The following is a 21,485-nucleotide window of genomic DNA, read 5'->3' as shown; positions in this document are numbered from 1 at the left end:
CTCAGCAATGTTATGTGGCAATAAAATGAAGTCAGCTTAAAAACCTGAATGTACTGAATGACCAGGTTATCCCATCAATGGATTTTTTCTTCCTTGATGGCAAGGGCATATTCCAGGACGATAATGCCAAGATTCATCTGGCTCAAATTGTGAAAGAGTGGTTCAGGGAGCATGAGGAATCATTTTCACACATGATTTGGCCACAGTGAGTCCTGACCATAACCCCATTGAAAGTCTTTGGGATGTGCTGGAGAAGACTTTACAGAGACTCTCGTTATCAGTACAAGATCTCGGCCAAAAATGTATGTAACTCTGGATGGAAATAAATGTTGTGACATTGCATAAGGTTGTCGAAACAATGCTATGATGAATGCATGCTGTAATCAGGGGATTACAATTACAATTAATTTCATTGGATTTGTTACTTTAATTTCAATACAATTGCATTATTTGGTTTACACAATTTTACATTTAATATTTTTACATTGAGTGTATTTGAACCGTGAATTTTGTTCACACCTGCATCTTTATTTCTGTGATAGTTGAATGCTGTGTGTGCCCTTGTAGTGGAGGAATGCGCAGACATCTGGAATTTGTGGAGCAGAAAAAATTTGAGAAGTTTTAGTAGGGGTTTTAGAAAGTAACTTAGATGTAAGTACACCACTAAACGAATAAGTAGCATAATCTCAGCAATGTACAGTGGCCTAATTTGTTCACATTGGTCACCCTTGAAAATGAATGTAGCATTGGCTACAAAATGTCACAGGATGTGGCATCTGCAAACAAATGCGGCTAGATTTTTTTTTTTGCAACAACTTTGCAGCAACTGGTGATTTTTAGTGGATTTTTAGTAGGGTAACGAGTTCTTTTTGCTATACTGCACAAATACTGATCAGTGCTGGGTACTGTTTTAACACTATCCTAGGACACATCTGTAATTTGCTTAAATAAGGCATTAGGCCTACAGGTATGTTAAAAATACAAATACTTTTTATACTCTTAATTGCTTACAAATATTTGTAATATTTTCATATGCATCAATTCTAACACATCAGCTGAAACTATTATCTTGGTTTTCTAACCCTGATCGAGGCATCGTGTGACAAGCACACACATGCAAACAAACAACAATACATATTTACTATACATTTTTGGACTAAACCTACTTAAAAGTATTTCCACTGCATCTATCTATGCCACTGTAAAATGTATTATTCACATTGAGAGTAAGAATTGTTCAGAGCATATTATTGAAAGTCTGCTATACACTTTTATAGAAATACTTTAACATGTAAAAAATTACAGCACAACTATATTTTTTAGTAAACTGATAATCTACTGTATATATTATACCTCACCCACAGTTTGTCTGCAGTTTTTATTCACTTGTTCTTTAATCTTCATGGCTTGAGTCCAATGGTTCTTCAGTAGGTGTTGTGCTTTTTAGAATTTTGATGATGCACGTCATAGCTGCATCACAGCAAGTGTTTAATAAACCAAATTTAAATGTCTAAAACAAATCAACACTTACCAAAAACTAAACATCCTGTTGAAGATGATTTGTGAGGTGGTCAAATAAAAATCTTGAAATTAGTGTAATGTTTTTCATCTGAAGTCCAATTAATCTGGTTCATATTTTCACAATTGAACATTTTATTGTTCTTGATGCAATCTAAAGTTTTGTTTTGTTAGATGCAAGAATTTTCTTAAAGATTGTGTTTGGTGCCACCTGTGAAATAAGACATATGGACCACAAATATTTGCATTGTCTTTATTTAACCCAGTATCTGTGATATAAAAAGACTGGATACATGTGAAAAGGCATGCAATGAAAAAGATATGCATATCTTAGTTGATAATTCAGTGTAGTGTTAGTTTTATCCCAGAGGGAGGGGGAATCACAATAAACATGAGTGTTGTCAATGTAAACTGAAAACTTGAAATGACAATCTGTTGTTAAAAATATGAATATTCATAATACCATCATTAATAAGTAAGCAACTCAAAAATGTGCAGCGAAAGTATTTTGGTTATCTCAGAGTAACTATAAGGTAAATTACATTCGTTCAGCTCTAATCCATCAAATACGTATTTTTTTTACTGTTTTGTTTCTGTAAATGTCTAACCATCCAAAAATTAACAATTAAAATAAAAAAACTTTACACTTAAAATAGAGTTGAAATATTGTTATGAGTAATGGCATATGTCAAATCTTTATAATTAGGCATAATGTGGTGAAATTCACAATTCAATATTAAATTCTTTAACATTTTTTAAAGAGTCGTGCATGTATGGTACTACAGCTTTCAAAGGCAAGATATTAAGGACGATACATTCAGCCACTGGTCCACTGATTTCATACCACCTTTTAAGAAGTCAATGTCTTTGGTGTAAATAGTTAATTATGTTCTGAACGTACATCATGTGAATACCGCACACAACCAACTTTGTGTCACACTGCTACAGCTTGAAGTTGTCTCCACTGGAAGTGTTAAAACTGCACGTCACCTCTACAATGCTCACTAAACACGAACCTCTGTAAGCTTGAGGTGACACTCCAGCAACTGCAAAATCGGTTAAAAATTAAATCCTACTTTATTTACAATGAAAGTACTTGGTATAACTGATTCTGCATGGGTTATTTTAGAATAGCAATAACAATTATTCAATGTTTGTAATGCTACAAATGCATATACATGTGGTTAGAAATGACTTAAAATAATTTTCAGTCTGGCGAAGAAAATAAAGTGGTTGAAGTAGCTGTGCACCGCATCAATAGAAGCCTGGCATCGCACCGCATTGGACTCTTCCAGGGTAGACAGCTTTATTGATTGTAATGGGAGTGATCTAGATTAGTTGCGTTTGCGATGCACCACACGTTCTCGGTGTAAACTTGCAATGCAATTCATAAGTAAAATGAAAAGTTCAGGACAGCCAGATGACAGGGTTCCCACACTTTTTGACCAGTGAATTTCAACAACGGTTCCATGATTCTAGTCATTTGTGATTACTTGGGAGTTTTATAAATCATTTTGATTGACCGATTCACTAATGAATCATTCAGACAGTTCTGTGAACTGATTCACCAAAAAGAACCGACTTGGATTTTCTCACAACATCCAACATTACTATGGCTTGCGAACAAGTTTTACTCCACACAAGAGCAATATCTTGCAGATGAAATATTTTACACAATTTTAAAACGACCTGATATTTTCAGGTTTTCCATATCCGTGGGAACCCTGCAATGAACGTGACATTAATGAACGTGACATTAATTGTTCTTTTTTATACTGACTGATAGCTTAAGTTCTCAAAACTGAGATGAGCCTGTCTGTACGAATGTTTCTCTTTATTGAGGTCTATAGCCACTCTGCTGTGGCATGTAACATGATGTGGAGGTGGGTAGATCCTCTACGATAGGAGACATCTGCTCCTCCGCTGGACAGAAAGTCAGAGAGCTCCCGTTCGGTTCCTCGCACTCGGCAAGCTCGAGTCCTCTGCCTCGCCTGAAGTAAGAGTTTCTAGACTGGCCGTTGCCCTCTTGCAGATGTTCCGTATGTTCCTCACAATCTAGGAGGGGCTGGGTGGACTCGGAGCGTGCAAACACAGGCGTCTGATGGTTGGGGGTCTGGCCCTTGTAGCCACTTGCCACCACGGCCGAGTACTGCACGATGCTGGCCGTGGTCTGCCCCGAGTCTCCCTCGTCACTGTCGGACACACTGTGGCGGGGTGACGACATGCAGGACGAGCCGCCGATACCGCTGCTGTGCTCCTCAGACAAATATTTGTCCTTCTTGAGTGGCAGCACAGCTTTGTCTTCCTCAAACAAAGACTTCCTGTCAAACACATCTACTTCCACCACGCTAACGTCTTCTTTGGGTAAATCGGTCTGTTGAAAAATGTAGAAGGTGTTACACTTTGGGAGTCAGACATCAGAAATGTGACATGGGCATGTTTTTGTGAGATTCACCTGTAAATAGTTTTGATGGCTAATAGTTTACTGACCTTTACAGAGAAATCGGGTGACCAGTGGGCAATAGAGCTGTCATTGGGGTCCGGGACATGCGGCCACAAAAGCTCCTTAATCCTGAACACACACAATAATGACATTTCACACGACAGACAACCATTTGAAAATGCTTACATAAGATTGTGTAAGAGTGCTAATAACAGACCAAGTGTTCTCCTAATTTAACTAAAGTGGTGAGAATAATTGCTCTGTCTTTCATTTTAAGAGCAGATGATGTGATGTGAAAGGGAAGTGGTGACTCACACTTCTCTTTTCCGAAGGCAGAACATGATGATGAAGACGGCGAAGAACAGGAAGCTGAAGCACACCACCACCACGATCAGCTCCACCTCTCCATCACCTACAGACAAGACACCAATGCCTAAGGGCATACCTTTATGTAGCTTAATGCCCTCAATGGATTTCAAATTACTTGTTTGGTAGGGCTATGCAGGGCTGCACGATTATGACAAAAACAAAAACTCTGAATTGATTATTATGTACCTTGATATTTTAATTGTGACTATTCATTTTGATTAAGGGAATTTACATTAAAATCCTTATTTTACATTGAGCAACTGTAGCCATTTTCTTTATATAGACAACACATCCAAAACCAACAAATAGGCAAAATATCTGATTATGAAAGCTAAAAATAAAGGTGTTTTGTCAGATTACAAATAACTGTATGAATTGCTGAGCCGCCAAACACTGCATAAAACAGCTGTGCATTCACATGTCATACACTGTTAATCATGTACATCACGGTTTCAATTATTGTCTTTTGAAAAGCTCGACCAATCATCACCTAGAAAAGCCGGTCTTCCAGGCAGGACAAAAATAAAGAGACTGTAAGCCCAATGAACCAATAGGCAATCAGATGTAGATCCAATGCAAATAGCACTCACAAAGCTCCATAGACTCCATAGTGCCATTTGTCCAATCAAAAACAAAGAAAAATGTGGATGTTACTTAAACCAACAGCGTGACAGTGATGTGTAATTTTTAAGACTTTTATTTGCTAAAATATTCCAATGCACAAAAGAGTAATATGTAATTTAAAGAGACATCGAGTGAAGCGACATCGAACAAATCCAAAATAAATCCAAATGACTTTTTCACTCTTTTTGAGGTGATGTTTCCTTCCATAATAATTTTCACATGTGTACAAAAGTGAAAGATAAAGCAAGCATCTGTGCATCAATCTTGCACACTAGGACCAGTTGTCATTCCTGAGCAATGTGTCTGTGATTGGTTACAATTAGGGATGCTATATGAACACTTTAGGCTGATACCGATCTTAACAAACACCATTGGCCTGACACCGATGCCATTACTGATATTTTTCAACTTACTGTATTTTGTCATCAGATCAGTTTTGCTCAGGACTTATGTTTTAAAAATGTACAAAGAGCTACAAAAGCTTTTTCTCTGTTTTAATAATAAATAATTTCATTGAACACTGATTGGATCTGTTGAACACTTGACAGGCCAAAATTTTAAAGAGAGCCACAATGAAAGATACAATTTCTGTTTTTTTTTTTTTTATTCAAAACAATAAGTCACATTTTACATGTTTGTACTGTATATTAAAAAAAACATCACAAATTCATATCATGCATATGTTGGGCAATTCCACAGAAATGTCAACCACATCATGGAAAAATCAAGTTACCAAATGGAACAAAATGGCCTTTTAAGGTTTATTGTGGTGTAAACGATAATGGAAAATGCCATCCAGACCGCTAGAGGGCGCCACTTGCTTACACAATGCTGACTGAAGCGCTTACTCAAGAGCTGATTGCAGTCTTTTTTTTTTTAAACAAAGCCTTTCAAGCTTTCGTAAACGCGTAAGGCCTTATTGCAATTTCAATCTTTTTTCTGATTAACAATTTTTTATTGATTCACATTAAACATAGAAAAACAAAACATATATACACAGAATCAACAATTAACCCCCATTATTACCCCTCCCCCTCCCAATCCCTAACCCCTCCCTGGCCCCCAACAATATCTCAGTGGTCATACATGATTATAGACACACAAAATAAATGATAATAATCACACATATTGACAACTACACCTTTCTCTCCACTGCCCATCCCTGGAAGCCCTCCAGAAACGCCAGATATCCGCCCTATTTCCCCACAGACAAGTCCAATTTCCCCAGTCTTCTAAATGACCCTACTTCAAAGGCCGCCACCCTCCCCATCTCCGAGCACCACTCCTGGAATAAGGGTGCTCCAGCCGACCTCCATCCCCTTAAAACTATCTGTCTGGCGATCATGACACTCGTTAGGACCCAACTCTTTATGTGTCTATTCTCTACATCGATGACCGCCCCATCGCCCACAATACAGAGTCTGAGGGCAAAATGAAACCCGAGTGCCCAATACGTCACACACAAAACTCTGAACCTTCAACCAAAACCCTTGGATCTTAACACACCACCAAAAGACATAGGTTGTGTCTCCATCCTCTAATTGGCATCGCCAGCAGGTAGGTGTGTCTTTAAGACCAAGCCTATACAATCTAGAGGGGGTCCAATAGAATCCATGTAAAATCTTGAATTGCATAAGGCACACCCTTGCGTCTCCAGATGCAGACTTGACATTTTTTAGAATCCTAGCCCACAATCCCTCCTCCAATACCAAGTTTAAATCTTTCTCCCATAATCTCTTGATAGAAGTTAAAGCTACATCCCCCAGACTCTGAATTAGCAGGAGTAATACACTGATGCTTCATGACCTTTTCCAAAAGCAGTAATCACCCCTCACAGAGTGTCTGCTGCTTTACGGGGGTGTATGCTACTCCCAAAAATAGTACAGAGCAGGTGGCGCAGCTGTAAATACCTAAAGAACTGAGATCTGTGAATCCTAAAATGCTGAACCAAATTTTCAAAGGATCTCAACACTCCACTCTCATATAGGTCACCGAGTGTAGTAACCCCCCTCACAATCCACTCTGACCAGCAGAAAGGGGACTTATTAAATTAATACATAATATTGGGTTCAGCCATATGCTTGAGGCAACATTTAAATAAATGTCAGAATTAAACACTCTGGATACTTTTGTCCATACCGAGTGCAAATGCGAGATAACGGGGTGTAACTTCTCCGATTAGTTTGATAGAAAGGTTTTTTGTAATGGCGAATTAGGGGCAAGAAATTCCTGTTCAATACAAAACCAGGGAAGGGCTCTCTCAGGTGGAAGTGACCAATGAGCCAAATGTCTGAGACCGAACGCATAATAATAAAACAAAATCTTGGGTAGGCCTAGTCCACCTATGTAATCGGCCTATGCAGCTTACTGAAATGTAATCTGTAGGGGTGCCCCTGACCAAAGATTTTCCTAGTCGATTAACAGATGTTAGTTTAAGCCATTAGTCGACTAGTCATCGCATGTTTATGATATTAATTTAATTACTTATATATATTTTTGGGGGGCATCAGAAAATGGTTTGAGTTCCAGGGCTGAAAAAGAATGTTATAAGTTACATTGTTCTACAATATGGAGAAATACTAAACCGTAATAATGAGCCTTTAAAATATACATTTTACAAGCGCACGCACAAAGCGTCGGAGAAACCAGCAAGAAGACTGTCATTTTGAACATTTAAAAAAAATTTTTTTTATGATTAACATTTTTATTTATTAAACACAGGAAAACAAAACATAATTATAAATACACAAAATCAACTTTAACACCCACTACCACCCCTCCTCCTCCCCAACCCCACCCCAAACCTCAACAAACATCTCTGTGGTCTTAGATGAACACATATAGAAGAATACAAAAACCAAACAACTAAAAGAGGAAAAAAGAGTAATAATAATAATAATAATAATAATAATAATAATAATAAATATATATATACAAATATAAAAATCACACACACTGACAATTACCCCTCTCTCTCCACTATTCCACCCGAGAACCCTCCAAGAATGCTAAATATCCACCCCATTTTCCCACAAACAGATCCGGATTCCCCAGTCTTCTATAAGACCACTCCTCTAAGGCTGCCACTCTCCCCATCTCCGAGCACCATTCCTGAAACGGGGGTGCTCCAACCGACTTCCAACCCCTCAAAATCACCCGCCTGGCAACCATAACACAGGTCAGGACCCAATCCTCCACATGTTTATTCTCCACATTAATTTCTGCCCCATCTCCCAAAATACAGAGTCTGGGGCAAAATGAAACCCGAGTGCCCAAGACCTCACATACAAAATTCTGAACTCTCAACGAAAACCCCTGGATCTCAACGCACCTCCAAAAAACATGGGTTATATCTCCATCCTCCGATTGGCATCACCAGCAGGTAGGTGTGTCTTTAAGACCAAGCCTATACAGTCTAGAGGGAGTCCAATAGAATCTATGTAAAATCTTGAACTGAATAAGGCGAACTCTTGCATCTCTAGATACAGACTTGACATTTTTCAGAATCTTAGTCCACACTCCATCCTCCAATACCAAATCCAAATCTTTCTCCCATAATCTCTTGAAAGAAGTTAAGGCTCCGTTCCCCATACTCTGAATTAACAGGGAGTAGTACACTGATGCCTAATGACCTTTTCCAAAAGCCGCAATCACCTCACCCAAAGCATCTGCCTCCATCGGGGGGGGGGGTGTGCTACTCCCAAAAATAGTACAAAGTAGGTGGCACAATTGTAAATGATCCCAAATGGGGATTTGGGAGTCTGGGGATCCCAAAATGTTGGACCAAGTTTTCAAACGATCTCAACACTCCACTTTCATATAGATCACCGAGTGTAGCAACCCCCCTAACAATCCACTCTGGCCAGCAGAAAAGAGACTTGCCAATACGTAATCTTGGGTTCTGCCATATACTCTAGGCAACATTTAAATAAGTGTCCAATTTAAACAATCTGGACACTTTAGTCCATAATAACGGGGTGTAACTTAACTTTTCCGATTAGTTTGATAGAGATGCTTTGTAATGGTGAAATAGGGGCAAGAACTGCCTGTTCAATAACAAACCAGGGAGGGGCTCTCTCAGGTGGAAGTGACCAATGAGCCAAATGTCTGAGACTGAACGCATAATAATAAAACAAAATCTTGGGTAGGCCTAGCCCACATTTGTCAATCAGCCTATGTAACTTATTAAAATGCAATCTGGGACGTTTACCATTCCAAATGAAGGACTTTGCTATGCTATCAAATTGCTTGAAATAAGAGAGGGGGACATCTACTGGGAGAGACTGTAGCAGGTAGTTAAATTTTGGAATACAATTCATTTTGATAACATTAACCTTCCCAATCATAGATAAATGTAATGAAGCCCACCTGCCCACATCGCTCTAAAATCTTTTTATTAAAGGGTCAAAATTAACACTAACTAAATCAGACAATTTTGCTGGGAATAAAATCCCCAAATATTTAATGCCCTGTTTGGGCCATTGGAAGGCGCCCGGCTGAAAAGCCGTTACTGGACAGTACGCTGTCAAAGCCAAAGCTTCGGATTTAGACCAATTGACTTTGTATCCTGAGAATTTGGAAAAGGAATTAACAATTATGTGGAGGCAAGGCATAGATCTAGTAGGTTCAGAGACAAATAATAAAATCATCTGCATAAAGCAGAAGCTTATGCACCACACCTCCCGCAATCACCCCTGGAAAATCATCCTCCTTTCTTATCACGGCTGCTAATGATTCCAGGGCAAGACAGAACAATAAAAGGGGAAAGAGGGCAGCCCTGCCGGGTGCCCCTATCCAGAGTAAAATAATCTGAAATTAATCCATTTGTTTGTACCGCTGCTACAGGGTGTTTATAAAGTAACTTAATCCAACCAATAAATGTACTCCCGAACTCATACATTTCCAAAATCTTAAAAAGATAATCCCATTCTACCATTTCAAACGCCTTTTCGGCGTCAAGTGAGATGGCAGCGACCGGAGACTGATCATTCGCCACTGACCACATGATATTGATGAGACGCCTGATGTTATCAGAAGAGCTACGGCCCCGAATAAATCCCACCTAATCTATATGTATAAGAGATGTCATAACCTTACTTGGTTAGCCAAAATTTTTGACAATATTTTTACATCTAGTTGGATCAGGGAGATTGGACGGTAACTTTTACACTCGCTTGGATCTTTGTCCTTTTTAAGAATCAGACTGATCCGGGCTTGCGTCATGGTTGGAGGAAGCTTTCCGTTCTTTAATGATTCCGTATAAACTTCTAGCAAAAGTGGAGCCAGTTCTGTAGCATAGGATCTAAAAAATTCTGCAGCAAAACCATCTGGCCCCGGAGCTTTGCCAGTAGGTAGGGACTTAATTACAGAATCAAGAGAGTTTTTTTGCTCAATCGTCAATTTAGGAAGATCTAATGGTTCCACAAAGTTTCTAATATCTTTATCAGTAGACGAAGACGTGGAACTATAAAGATCAAGATAGAATTCTTTAAATGCATTATTAATATCAATGGCTGAGGTAAAAATTTCACCACCAGCAGATTTCACTGAGGGAATGATAGAAAGAGACTCTCTCTGCTTTATATATCTAGCCAAAAGCTTCCCTGCTTTGTCACCCGACTCAAAGTATGACTGTCTTGCCTTGAATAACCAAAACTCCACTTTCCGCGACAAAATAGTATTATACCTATATTTCAATCGGGTCAATTCTCTGAGGCCATCAGATGACATACGGCGCTTCAGCTCTGCCTCGGCACTTTTAATATTTCCTTCCAACTCCACGAGTTCTTGTGCTTTGGATTTTTTGGTGAATGAGGCATACTGTATGATCTGACCCCTAAGAACCGCCTTAAGTGCCTCCCAAGCCACGCCCACAGAGGATACTGAGGACCAGTTGGTCTCCATATAAACACTGATTTCAGTCTTTAACATATGTTGGAAATCAGGATTTTGCAAAAGGGACACATTAAGGCGCCAACTGTATGATTTCTTTTTCTCTGTATATGGCAACACCTCTAAACTCACCAGGGCATGATCTGAGACTAAAATGTTTCCAACTGAGCAATCAACAACAGATGAAATGAGGGATCTGGATATATATATATATAAAAAAAACTATTCTGGAATAAATCTTAAGGACTGATGAAAAAAAATGTATAGTCCCTCCCAGATGGGTTCAAAAGTCTCCAAATATCCGCAAGACCAAGATTTTTACACATCCTGTGAAGCATAAATGTTGCTCTAGGGGGTTTACACACTTTTGCTTCACTGTGATCAAGGACTGAGTCCATCAAAAGATTAAAGTCTCCTCCCAATATTATATCATGAGGGGTACCAGCGGCTTGCAGCATCCCTTCAAGATCTATTAAAAGCCCCGATAATCAGCGTTAGGTGCGTAAATATTAGCCAAAATCAACCTTTGCCCTTGAATTTCAGCTAAAACAATAATGACTCTCCCTAATTTATCTTTAGTCTGTTTGAGACATTTGAATTGTAAATGTTTATTTACCAATATAATGACTCCCTTGCTCTTACTTGAGCCAGCACTAAAGAAAACATGTCCACCCCATATCTTCCCAAATTTTTCAGCTTCCTGCGGGGAGAGATGTGTTTCTTGAAGAAACACAACATCATATTTCTTACGTTTAAGAAAAGTAATAACCTTCCTTCTTTTTATGGGGTGCCCCAACCCATTTACATTCCATGTGGAGAGAGATAATACACTCATATTAACAACTGACATACTGATATATTAAAAAAAATAAACTGTGTTAAAAACAAAATTATACAGACCACATTCCCCATTAGTGAAACAATCAAACCCCGAACTTCCCCCCGAACAAAACAAACAGAAAAAAGAAAAACGTGCGCATTAACCCCGTGCACGAAAGCGCCAACCGGCGACAATCCCTCTAAACTCAAAAGGTCCATGAACGCCCACGAGTCCGCACGACAACTTTGCCATCGGATTGCTCAATTTTGCCTCACAAATTTGTGAGGCAAAATTACATTACAGAAAATACTTTGTAAAATAAACCCCAGCAAATAGGAAGAATGAACACAAAGAATGTGTAGATTCATTCACAGAACTGTCTCAAAGATGTGATCTTCCACAAAACAAATTCCAGCTGATATAAAACCGTTCAGATTCCTCGGACAGACAAACAAATGATCAGTGAGCCAGCTGTTATGAGTTCAACGGATGACATATTCATTCAATGTCCCGTAAAAAAAACTCAAACAAACTACAGCCAGCAGGAGGAATAAGTACGAAGAACGAACAGATTAATCCACAGCTGTTCCAAAGGAGAGTTTTTCAATAGAACAAGCTCCAGCCGCTAGGCGGAGCCAACACAAATAGAAACAAAATCGGCATCCCGGTTCCCCTGGTGATCGAGTCAATTCACTCGGAGGCCGCACAAAACTACATACCATGACTTACACAATCCGTCAACTTTATAAAAGACATCCTTTGTGTGAGCATGTAGATATTTTGCGGTCATCCGTAGTGTCTATCCTCAATCTGTCCGGGAACTTCAATGCAAAAGTTTCTTTAAGGAAAAGTGTAATTCACAAAACAAGCTCCAGCTGCACGGTGGAGCCAATGCAAAAAAAACAAAATGTCGCCCAGCTTCCTCAAGAGTAAGTACAGTGAGTACACCCACTCACATGAGAAATATCCACTGGTTTACTCAGACATTGATTCAATAAAAGACATTGCCTGATTTGGACATGTAAATACTTTGCGACCGTTTTTCGTTTCTATTCTCAGTTTGGCCAGAAACATTAGAGCAAACGAGATCTTTTTCTGATGTAAGAGTTTCTTGCATTCCTTGAACCGATCGCGTTTCTCTCTTGTTGAACTCGCAAAGTCCGGGAACAAGAAAATATTATGGTTCTTCCAAGAAAGCTTCTCTTTGCTCCTCGCCTGGCGCAACACCAGATCTTTATCGGATGATCTCAGAAATCTGGCCAGAATTGATCGGGGCCTGTCTCCCTCAGCAGATCTCCAAGCTGGGACTCTGTGAGCTCGCTCAATTTCCAGCTTGTGACCTGTTATGTTGAGCAGACTCGGGAAAAACTCGTCTAGGAATTTCACCATATCTCTGCCCTCCTCATGCTCAGGAATTCCAACAATTCGAACGTTATTCCTGCGGCTTCTATTCTCAAGATCTTCAATCTTGTCAAAGAGATGTTCCAAATCAACTTTGGTCACGGGTGGATTAGAGGTTAATTCCCTCTCCGAAGATTACAGAAAATCGATTCGTTTTTCAACATCAGTCACTCTTGTGACTAGCTCAGAGAATTTTATTTCCATCGCCGTAATCGATCGACGTATTACAGCGAGATCCTCCAAGTCAGCAAGAATCTTCGTCAACATCACCGACATGTTGGACAACTGACGCTGGATTCCTTCTCCCGCCGCGCCATCCAAATCGAGTCCCCGGTCTGTAGGTCTGTTGGGGCTTTCATCCTGAACACGTAAGTGTCTTTTAATGTCTCCAGAGCCTGAGGATTTTGACTTCTTTGCCATGTTTTGCATCAAAGAGCAAATGTGTAACTGGGTGTATCAAATTCACCAGATTATAACATGAAAATAATAAAAAATTTAGCAAAGTGCGCAGAGCTCGTCGCTCACACGTCTGCTCCTTGCATGGCGTCACGTGTTTTGAACATTTTGTTAATTTATAGAGAGAAATGCACATTAGATAATGATGATCTCGGGGATCGACGATGGTCAGAGTGATTGCCAATAGCTGATGCCTTTGACCATCTCAAGCCGATATTTGGCTCATTTTCCCATTAATGTATTAAATTATTATTATTATTATTAGGCTATTATTATTATCAAATTAATATTACAAATAATTTGCCCATAGACACACAGACACGTGCTAGAAAAAACACACTTTATTATATTATTAAGAACAGATGATAGAAAAGCCATCTATGCTCATGTCTGACACGCTGTTTGTACGGAGGCGTGCAGTCTCGTGGAACACACGTATGTAAAAGGTTCTCACTCTTTCTTTGTTTCTGTCTTCTGATTTTTTTCTTGCAAGAACAGTATCGTCTATGAGTGCTGCAAATGACCTCAGACATCTCAGCTCAGGAGGTGCTTTGAGTTCAGTTCACTTTATTTCCACAGAGCAGTTAATTGTGACCCCAACTCTGCAGCCTGTACATCTGTGTTTAAAACGTAAAATAATACAAAAACACGTTCACCTTGAACCATGATTTATATTTCAGTGATTATGATCATCATTATAATTATCATTTTTACATTTATAATTGTTTTTATAGCTTCATTTGTGCAAGTATTTTCCGCCTGCATGTTTAAATGGATACTTGCACGACAGTAAATGGAAAGGTGGTTACTTATATAATTTTTTTTGATCACTTCATTATTTTTGACTGTCAAGGTATCTTGCTCTGGAAAAAGATGGTGTGGTTGTTTCAAGGAGCACAATACTTGTTGACCCCTCTCCAAACATAGCGCTTATGGTTGTGACCATAAAGCTCTATTTTGGTCTCGTCACTCCAAATTACAGTGTGCCAGAAGCTTTGGGGCATGTCAAGGTGTTGTCGGGCATATTGTAACCGGGCTTTTTTGTGGCATTGGCTTCTTTCTGGCAACTCGACCATGCAGTTCATTTTTGTTCATGTATCGTCGTATTGTGCTCCTTGAAACAACCACACCATCTTTTTCCAGGAGCACAATACGACGATACTTGAACAAAAATGAGCTGCATGGTCGAGTTGCCAGAAAGAAGCCTTTACTGCGCCAATGCCACAAAAAGCCTGGTTACAATATGCCCGACAACACCTTGACACGCCTCACAGCTTCTATATATTCTACAATAAATCTTATGGACTGATGAAAAAAAATTATAGTCTCTACCGGATGGGTTGAAAAGTCTCCAAATATCTGAAAGACCAAGATTTTCATACATCCTGTGAAGCGTCAATGTTGCTCTAGGGGACTTACACACTTTTGCTTCACTATGATCAAGGACTGAGACCATCAATAGATTAAAGTCTCCCCCCAATATTATAACATGAGGGGTGCCAGCGACTTGCAACATCCCTTCAAGATCTATAAAAAAGTGTAAATATTAGCCAAAATCAGGCTTTGCCCCTGAATTTCTGCTAAAACAATAATGACTCTTCCTAATTTATCTTTAGTCTGTTTGAGACATTTGATTTGTAGATACTTAGTGTAATGTCTCCCCTGCTCTTACTTGAGCCAACACTAAAAAAAACATGTCCACCCCATATCTTACCAAATTTTTCAGCTTCCTGTGGGGAAAGATGCGTTTCTTGAAGAAACTATATCATATTTCTTTCTTTTAAGAAGAGAAATAACTTTCCATCTTTTTATGGGGTGCCCCAACCCATTCACATTCCACATGAAGAGAGACAATCCATTCATACTAACATTTGACATTGACATATTAGAAAAAATTGATCGTGTCAAAAATAAAATTATGAAGACCACATTCCACATCAGTGCAACAATCAAACCCCGAACCAAACAAACAGAAAAAAGAAAAAAAGTGTGCATTAACCCATGTACAACAGTGCCAACTGGTGTCCATCCTTCTAAACTCAAACAGTCCATGTACGCCTACGAGAGCCCCGCCACAAATTTGCCGTCGGATTGCCCAAGTCCGGTGTTTCTATACATATTTTGTAAAATAGAATTACACAACAGAAGATAATCTATAAAACAAACTCTAGCCAATAGGTGGGATAAACACAAATAATGTGTAGATTCATCCACAACACTGTCCCGAAGGTGTGCTGCTACACAAAACAAACTCCAGCCGCTAGGCGGAACCAGCACAAAATTAAAAAAAAAATAAATAAATAAGCTCAGCTTCATCGGATGATCAAGTGAATGTTTAGTGAGTCAGGCTCACTTGACTGCAATATGAGAACCACAAAATAACTTAATCATTGACTTTATGAAGGACATTGCTTGCTGGGGACATGTAAATACTTTACGGCCATCCTTAGCATCTATTCTTAATTTGGCCAGGAACATAAGTGCAAAAGCGACCTTCCGTTGATGTAAGAGTTTCTTGCGTTCCTTGAATCTATCATGTTTCTCTCTTGTCGAATTCACAAAGTCTGGGAACAAGAAAATGCTGTGGTTCTTCCAAGAAAGCCTTCCTTTACTCCTCGCCTAGCATAACATGAGATCTTTATGGGATGATCTCAAAAATTTGGCCAAGATTGATCAGGGCCTGTGTCCCTCAGCGGATTGCCGAGCCGGGACCCTGTGAGCTTGCTCGATTTCCAGCTTATGGTCTGTTATGTCAAGCAGATTTGGAAAGAGCCAGTCCAGGAATTCCACCATATTCTGACCCTCTGCTCCCTCAGGAATTCCAAAAATCTGGACGTTATTCCGCCGGTTACAATTCTCCATATCCTCCAGCTTCTCCCAGACATGCTCCAAATCCACCTTGGTCGCTAGCAGATTAGCAGCTAATTCCCTCTCCGATGACTCCAGATAAATGATCTGTTTCTCGACACCCACCACTCTTGTAACCACCTCAGAGAATTTCATCTCCATGGCCGTGATTGATCTACGTATTGCAGCAAGATCCTCCAAGTCAGCAACGACCTTCATCAGCATTGCCGATACGTACAAGAGACCGCAAGATCATGCACACTCTACAATATCAGGAAGATAAGACCCTTCCTCTCTGAACATGCCACACAACTGCTTGTCCAGTCACTTGTCATAACTAGACTGGACTACTGTAACGCTCTCATTGCAGGCCTCCCTGCATGTGCAATTAGACCCCAGCAAATGATCCAGAATGCAGCTGCACGTCTGGTCTTTAATGAACCAAAGAGAGCGCATGTTACACCACTCCTTGTCTCTCTCCACTGGCTGCCAGTTAATGCACATATCAAATTCAAGGCTCTGATGCTGGCATACAGAACAGTCACTGGGTCTGCTCCAGTATACCTAAAATCATTTATGCAGAGCTACGCGCCCACTAGAAGCCTGCGGCTGGCTAAGGAACGTCTCCTTGTTGTACCAACACAAAGAGGCACAAAAACACTTTCCGGACTTTCAGCTTCATCATACCACGTTGGTGGAACGACCTTCCCAACTCCATCCGAGAAGCTGACTCGCTCTCTGTCTTCAAAAAAACGACTAAAAACACATCTTTTCCATGAGCATTTAACCAGTCATTACAAAAAAAAAAAAAAAAAATTAATTCCTGTTGCACTTTATTCTGTTTTGAATACTATTCTGATGCTAGTGAAACTTTGTAATACGGCACTTTTCATACGACTGTTTCCTTAAGATGATTTGCTTATGTTTTCCTCTTTTCTAAGTCGCTTTGGATAAAAGCGTCTGCCAAATGAATAAATGTAAATGTAGATGTTCAGCAATTCTCACTGAATCTCTTTCACCTCTCCGGCCAGATCGACTGGCTCGATGCCTCCGGAGGGGCGTCAGCTTGAGCACATAAGTGTCTTTTAATGTCTCCATAGCCTGATGATTTTGAATTCTTTGACATATTGTCTTCCTAGAACAGTTATGGATCAGGGTGTAGCGAATCTCACCGGTTTATGACCCAAGACCCAAGACTAGCAAAGTGCACAGTGCTCGCCGTTCACACGTCCGAACCTCGCATGGCAACTCAATCAAATGTGCAGCTTTAATGGATACAATACCAATGTCTCAGAAGTCAAAATCTGCTACAGTTTCAAAGCATTTTGGATGGTTTTACCTCATCATGTATAGGTAAGTACCACTTTCACAACTGTCACGTCTGTAACAACGATTTTTCTTCAATGTGAGAATGATTATAAATGAAATAATACATGTTCTTAGGAGTGCCAACACTTCAACATTCTGTTGCTAACAATATTTTTGGATTGTGCATTTGAATTCAAAGAGTTTTACAAAGTGTGTTGATAATTAAATATAAAGCATTTTCAGGCTTAAACCGATTTGTTGATGTTTTAATTTGGTCAATAACTGGCCAAAAAATATCAGCGGCTTATACACTGGTGCATCCCTAGTTACAATGTTCAACCGGTGACATTTGTTTTATTAAAACTGATGCAAATAGAATGCTGAAAACTCTTTTCTGTAGTACGCAAATCCTTAGACAAAGCCAGCAGCTGTAACACTGTGTAATACATTTTTTATTTTTTTTGGTTCCTGGGTAGTAAATGTTATTTCCTAATTGCTTATGCCTCAAAAGTATAGAAAATGGCTATTATTCCCCACAAACCTTGCTTTTGTGACCAGGACAGTGATATTTTGAAATGTACCTATTTCCAATGAGAAAATGGGCAAATTTGTGTCTTTTCGTTCACATAAAGTCAGAAAAAAACAACATATGAATCCAAATTAACATGTATTTATATTAAAGTAATACAAAAATGACTACAGAAGATTAAGAAGTGAGTCGTTTTTTTGAGGTTTATGATTATACTGTAAATCACTTTCATGAATCAGCCACCAGATGTAGTCTCCCCTCATGTCCTTGGTAGCGGCATTCAAAGTCCAGTATATCCTGATGGAAGTGCTTGCCTTGCTCCGAGAACGCTCCCATGTTCTCCTTGAATCTATCAAGATGAGCATCAAGGATATAGACTTTGAGGGATTTCAGAGGTGGAGCTGAGGAGAGTATCCCATACTACCCCAACCAAAAGACCTCAACGACTTGACTAGAGATCTTGGTCTCACCAAGTCTAGTGCCGAGCTTTGGACGTCTAGGCTCCAGCAGTGGAACTTGTTGTATCAAAATGTGCAAATCGCAGATCAGAGGAAGCATCACCAACATTTTTCCAGCATCTTCACCTGTCAAGATGGGCTCTGCTTCTGCCACAATGTGACCAGTCTGTTCGAGGCAATCGGAATCGCCTATAACCAGAATGAGTGGCGCCTATTCATTGACAGCTCATCCAGGAGCCTCAAAGCCATGCTGCTCCATAATGGTAACAAGTACCCGTCTCTTCCGCTGGCTCACTCAGTGCACCTCAAAGAGGATTACAACAGCATCAAGTCCTTGCTGGATGCCTTGAAGTTTGATGAGTACAGCTGGGAGGTCATAGGAGACTTCAAAATGGTGGCATCCCTGATGGGTCTCCAAGGCGGTTTTACCAATTTCCCTGCTATCCCTGATTTGGGACAGCAGCGACACCAAGGCGCACTACCACAGGCGGGACTGGCCACAGCGGACCGAGTTCTCTGTGGGGAGGAACAACGTCAAGTGGGAGCCACTGGTGGACACCCGGAAGGTGCTGATGCCACTGCACTTCAAATTGGGCCTTATGAAACAATTTATCAGAGCTCTAGATAAGGAGTTGGCAGCTTTCAAGTACCTTCAAGACTTCTTCCTTAAGCTGTCTGAGGCAAAGGTCAAAGCCAATGTCTTCGTCGGACCACAGATAAAGAAGATCCTGGAGTGCAATGAATTCCCCAAGAAGCTCATTAGTAAGGAGAAAGCAGCTTGGAACAGCTTTGTTGCAGTGGTTTGGGGCTTCCTGGGCAATCACAAGGCTGAAAACTATGTGAACCTGGCTGAGATTCTGGTGAAGAACTACGGCACAATGGGCTATAGGATGTCCCTCAAAGTCCATATCCTTGATGCTCATCTTGATCAATTCAAGGAGAACATAGGTGCGTACTCGCAGGAGCAAGGCGAGCGCTTCCATCAGGATATACTGGACTTTGAAAGCAGCTACCAAGGACAGTATACGAAAACATGATGGGAGACTACATTTGGCGGCTGATTTGTGAAAGTGATTTACAGTATAATCGTAAATCTCGAAAAATTACTCACTTCTAAAGCTTTTGTAGTCGGTTTTGTATTACTTTAGTATAAATACATGTTCATTTGGATTCATATGTTGTTTTTTTCTGACTTTATGTGAACGAAAAGACAAATTCGCCCATTTTCTCATTAGAAATAGGTAAATTTCAAAATATCACTGTCCTGGTCACAAAAGCAAAGTTTGTGGGGAATAATAGCAATTTTCTATATTTTTGAGGCATAAGAAATTAGGAAATAACACTTACTGCCCAGGAACATAAATTGTGTTACATAGTGTAATCAGCATATCGATTATTTATTCAGATGCTTCATCAAACAAATACAAGAAAACTAATAAATATGAAATACTTACCATACTTTGCCGTTTTGAAATTGAAATCTGATCCATTTTTGGAGCCTGCAACTGTTGACACCATGACGTGAACCACATATTCACTTTCACTGGTCAGATCAGTCAGCACCGATGAACGGAGATGAGCTTTTACCGGCAAAACTGCCAGAAATATCAAATGAACATCAGACAATGTATATAAAAATCTAAATGATTAATGCTTAAACATGCTGTGTTAAACATACATTTCTCAATGTTCCCTGTCTTATAGAATATGGTGTAGCCGGTGATAAATCCTCGCTGACTGTCCAGTGGAATTTCCTCCCATGTCAACTCGGCACTGGTTTTCTTGGATTTTGTAACTTTTGAAGTAGGGCCTTCTAGTGGCGCTAGATAAATAATAAAAACATTTTTTTAAAAGTTTTTTAGAACAACTATAGTAATGTGTTACTATAAATTAAAAACCAAAAGCCTGCATTAAATGAAATGTAAATTTGAGACATATATTTGCAATACATACACCCTTGTTGAATGTAGGCTGCTGTGGTAACTGGTCGTCCTGCTTCTATGTATCTGTGTGTCGTGTTGGAGTGACGAAAACGATACGAGTAAATTGGAAACACTGATATGTTGTACCGCTGGAATGGCTTGAAATCACCTTGATGGGGGAGGGAAAAAGTTGTTCCATCACCTTAAAATGGCACAATGTTTCTCAAAAACAGTGTAAAAAGTAACAAGTACTGTATTAAAGGAATATTTCACCCAAAAAGGAAAATTCTCTCACCCTTATGCCATCTCGGATCTGTATGACTTTCTTTCTTCAGCATAACACAAATTAAGATTTTTAGAAGAATATCTCAGCTCTTTTGATCCATACAATGCAAGTGAAAGGGTGCCAAAATGTTGAAGCTCCAAAAATCACATAATTTAGCATAAAAGTAATCCATACGATTCCAGTGGTTAAATCCATATCTTCAGAAGCTATATGATTGGTCTGGTTGAGAAACAGATCAATATTTAAGTCATTTTTTTACTATAAATTCAACTCACTGCTCAGGCAATCTCCACTTTAACTTTCACAGTCTTCTTGTGTTTTTGATGATTCACATTCTTCATGCATACGCACCCTCCTGGGCAGGGAGAAAAATTTCTAGCAAAAAATGGATTTAAATATTGATCTGTTTCTCACCCAAAACTATCATATCACCTCTGAAGATACAGATTTAACCACTGGTGTCATACAGATTACTTTTATGCTGTCTTTATGTGCTCGGAAAATGGAGCGCAAGTGGAAGAATACAAAATTAGAGCTATTTCACGGTGCATGGAAGGATAGTGTCTGTAGCTACAGACAGGCACTAAAAGCTGCCAGATCAGCATATTTTAG

At 39.5% G+C, this 21,485-nt stretch overlaps 1 protein-coding gene across 4 annotated transcripts in view; it reads right to left on the bottom strand.

The window, feature by feature from the left end:
- Positions 1–1,757: 1,757 nt before the first annotated feature.
- Positions 1,758–21,485, bottom strand: part of LOC127433366 (interleukin-6 receptor subunit beta-like) — a 48,836-nt gene continuing 29,108 nt past the window's right edge. For 3 of the 4 annotated variants that reach the window (XM_051685212.1, XM_051685211.1, XM_051685209.1), the window contains exons 11-16: positions 20,619–20,756; positions 20,344–20,487; positions 20,120–20,260; positions 4,277–4,394; positions 4,009–4,090; positions 1,758–3,892 (exon numbers count right to left, since the gene is read on the bottom strand). In XM_051685212.1, coding sequence (XP_051541172.1) covers positions 3,353–3,892; positions 4,009–4,090; positions 4,277–4,394; positions 20,120–20,260; positions 20,344–20,487; positions 20,619–20,756 — 1,163 coding nt within the window. In that variant the 3' untranslated portion in view covers positions 1,758–3,352. The remainder of the gene's footprint in view (positions 3,893–4,008; positions 4,091–4,276; positions 4,395–20,119; positions 20,261–20,343; positions 20,488–20,618; positions 20,757–21,485) is intronic. The other variant, XM_051685210.1, reaches the window with a different exon arrangement.

The sequence above is a fragment of the Myxocyprinus asiaticus genome, chromosome 43 (genome assembly GCF_019703515.2).
Source record: "Myxocyprinus asiaticus isolate MX2 ecotype Aquarium Trade chromosome 43, UBuf_Myxa_2, whole genome shotgun sequence".
Lineage (NCBI taxonomy): Eukaryota > Metazoa > Chordata > Actinopteri > Cypriniformes > Catostomidae > Myxocyprinus > Myxocyprinus asiaticus.
Note: the sequence above shows the minus strand (reverse complement) of the source record. Positions and strands in the feature narration are given on the sequence as shown.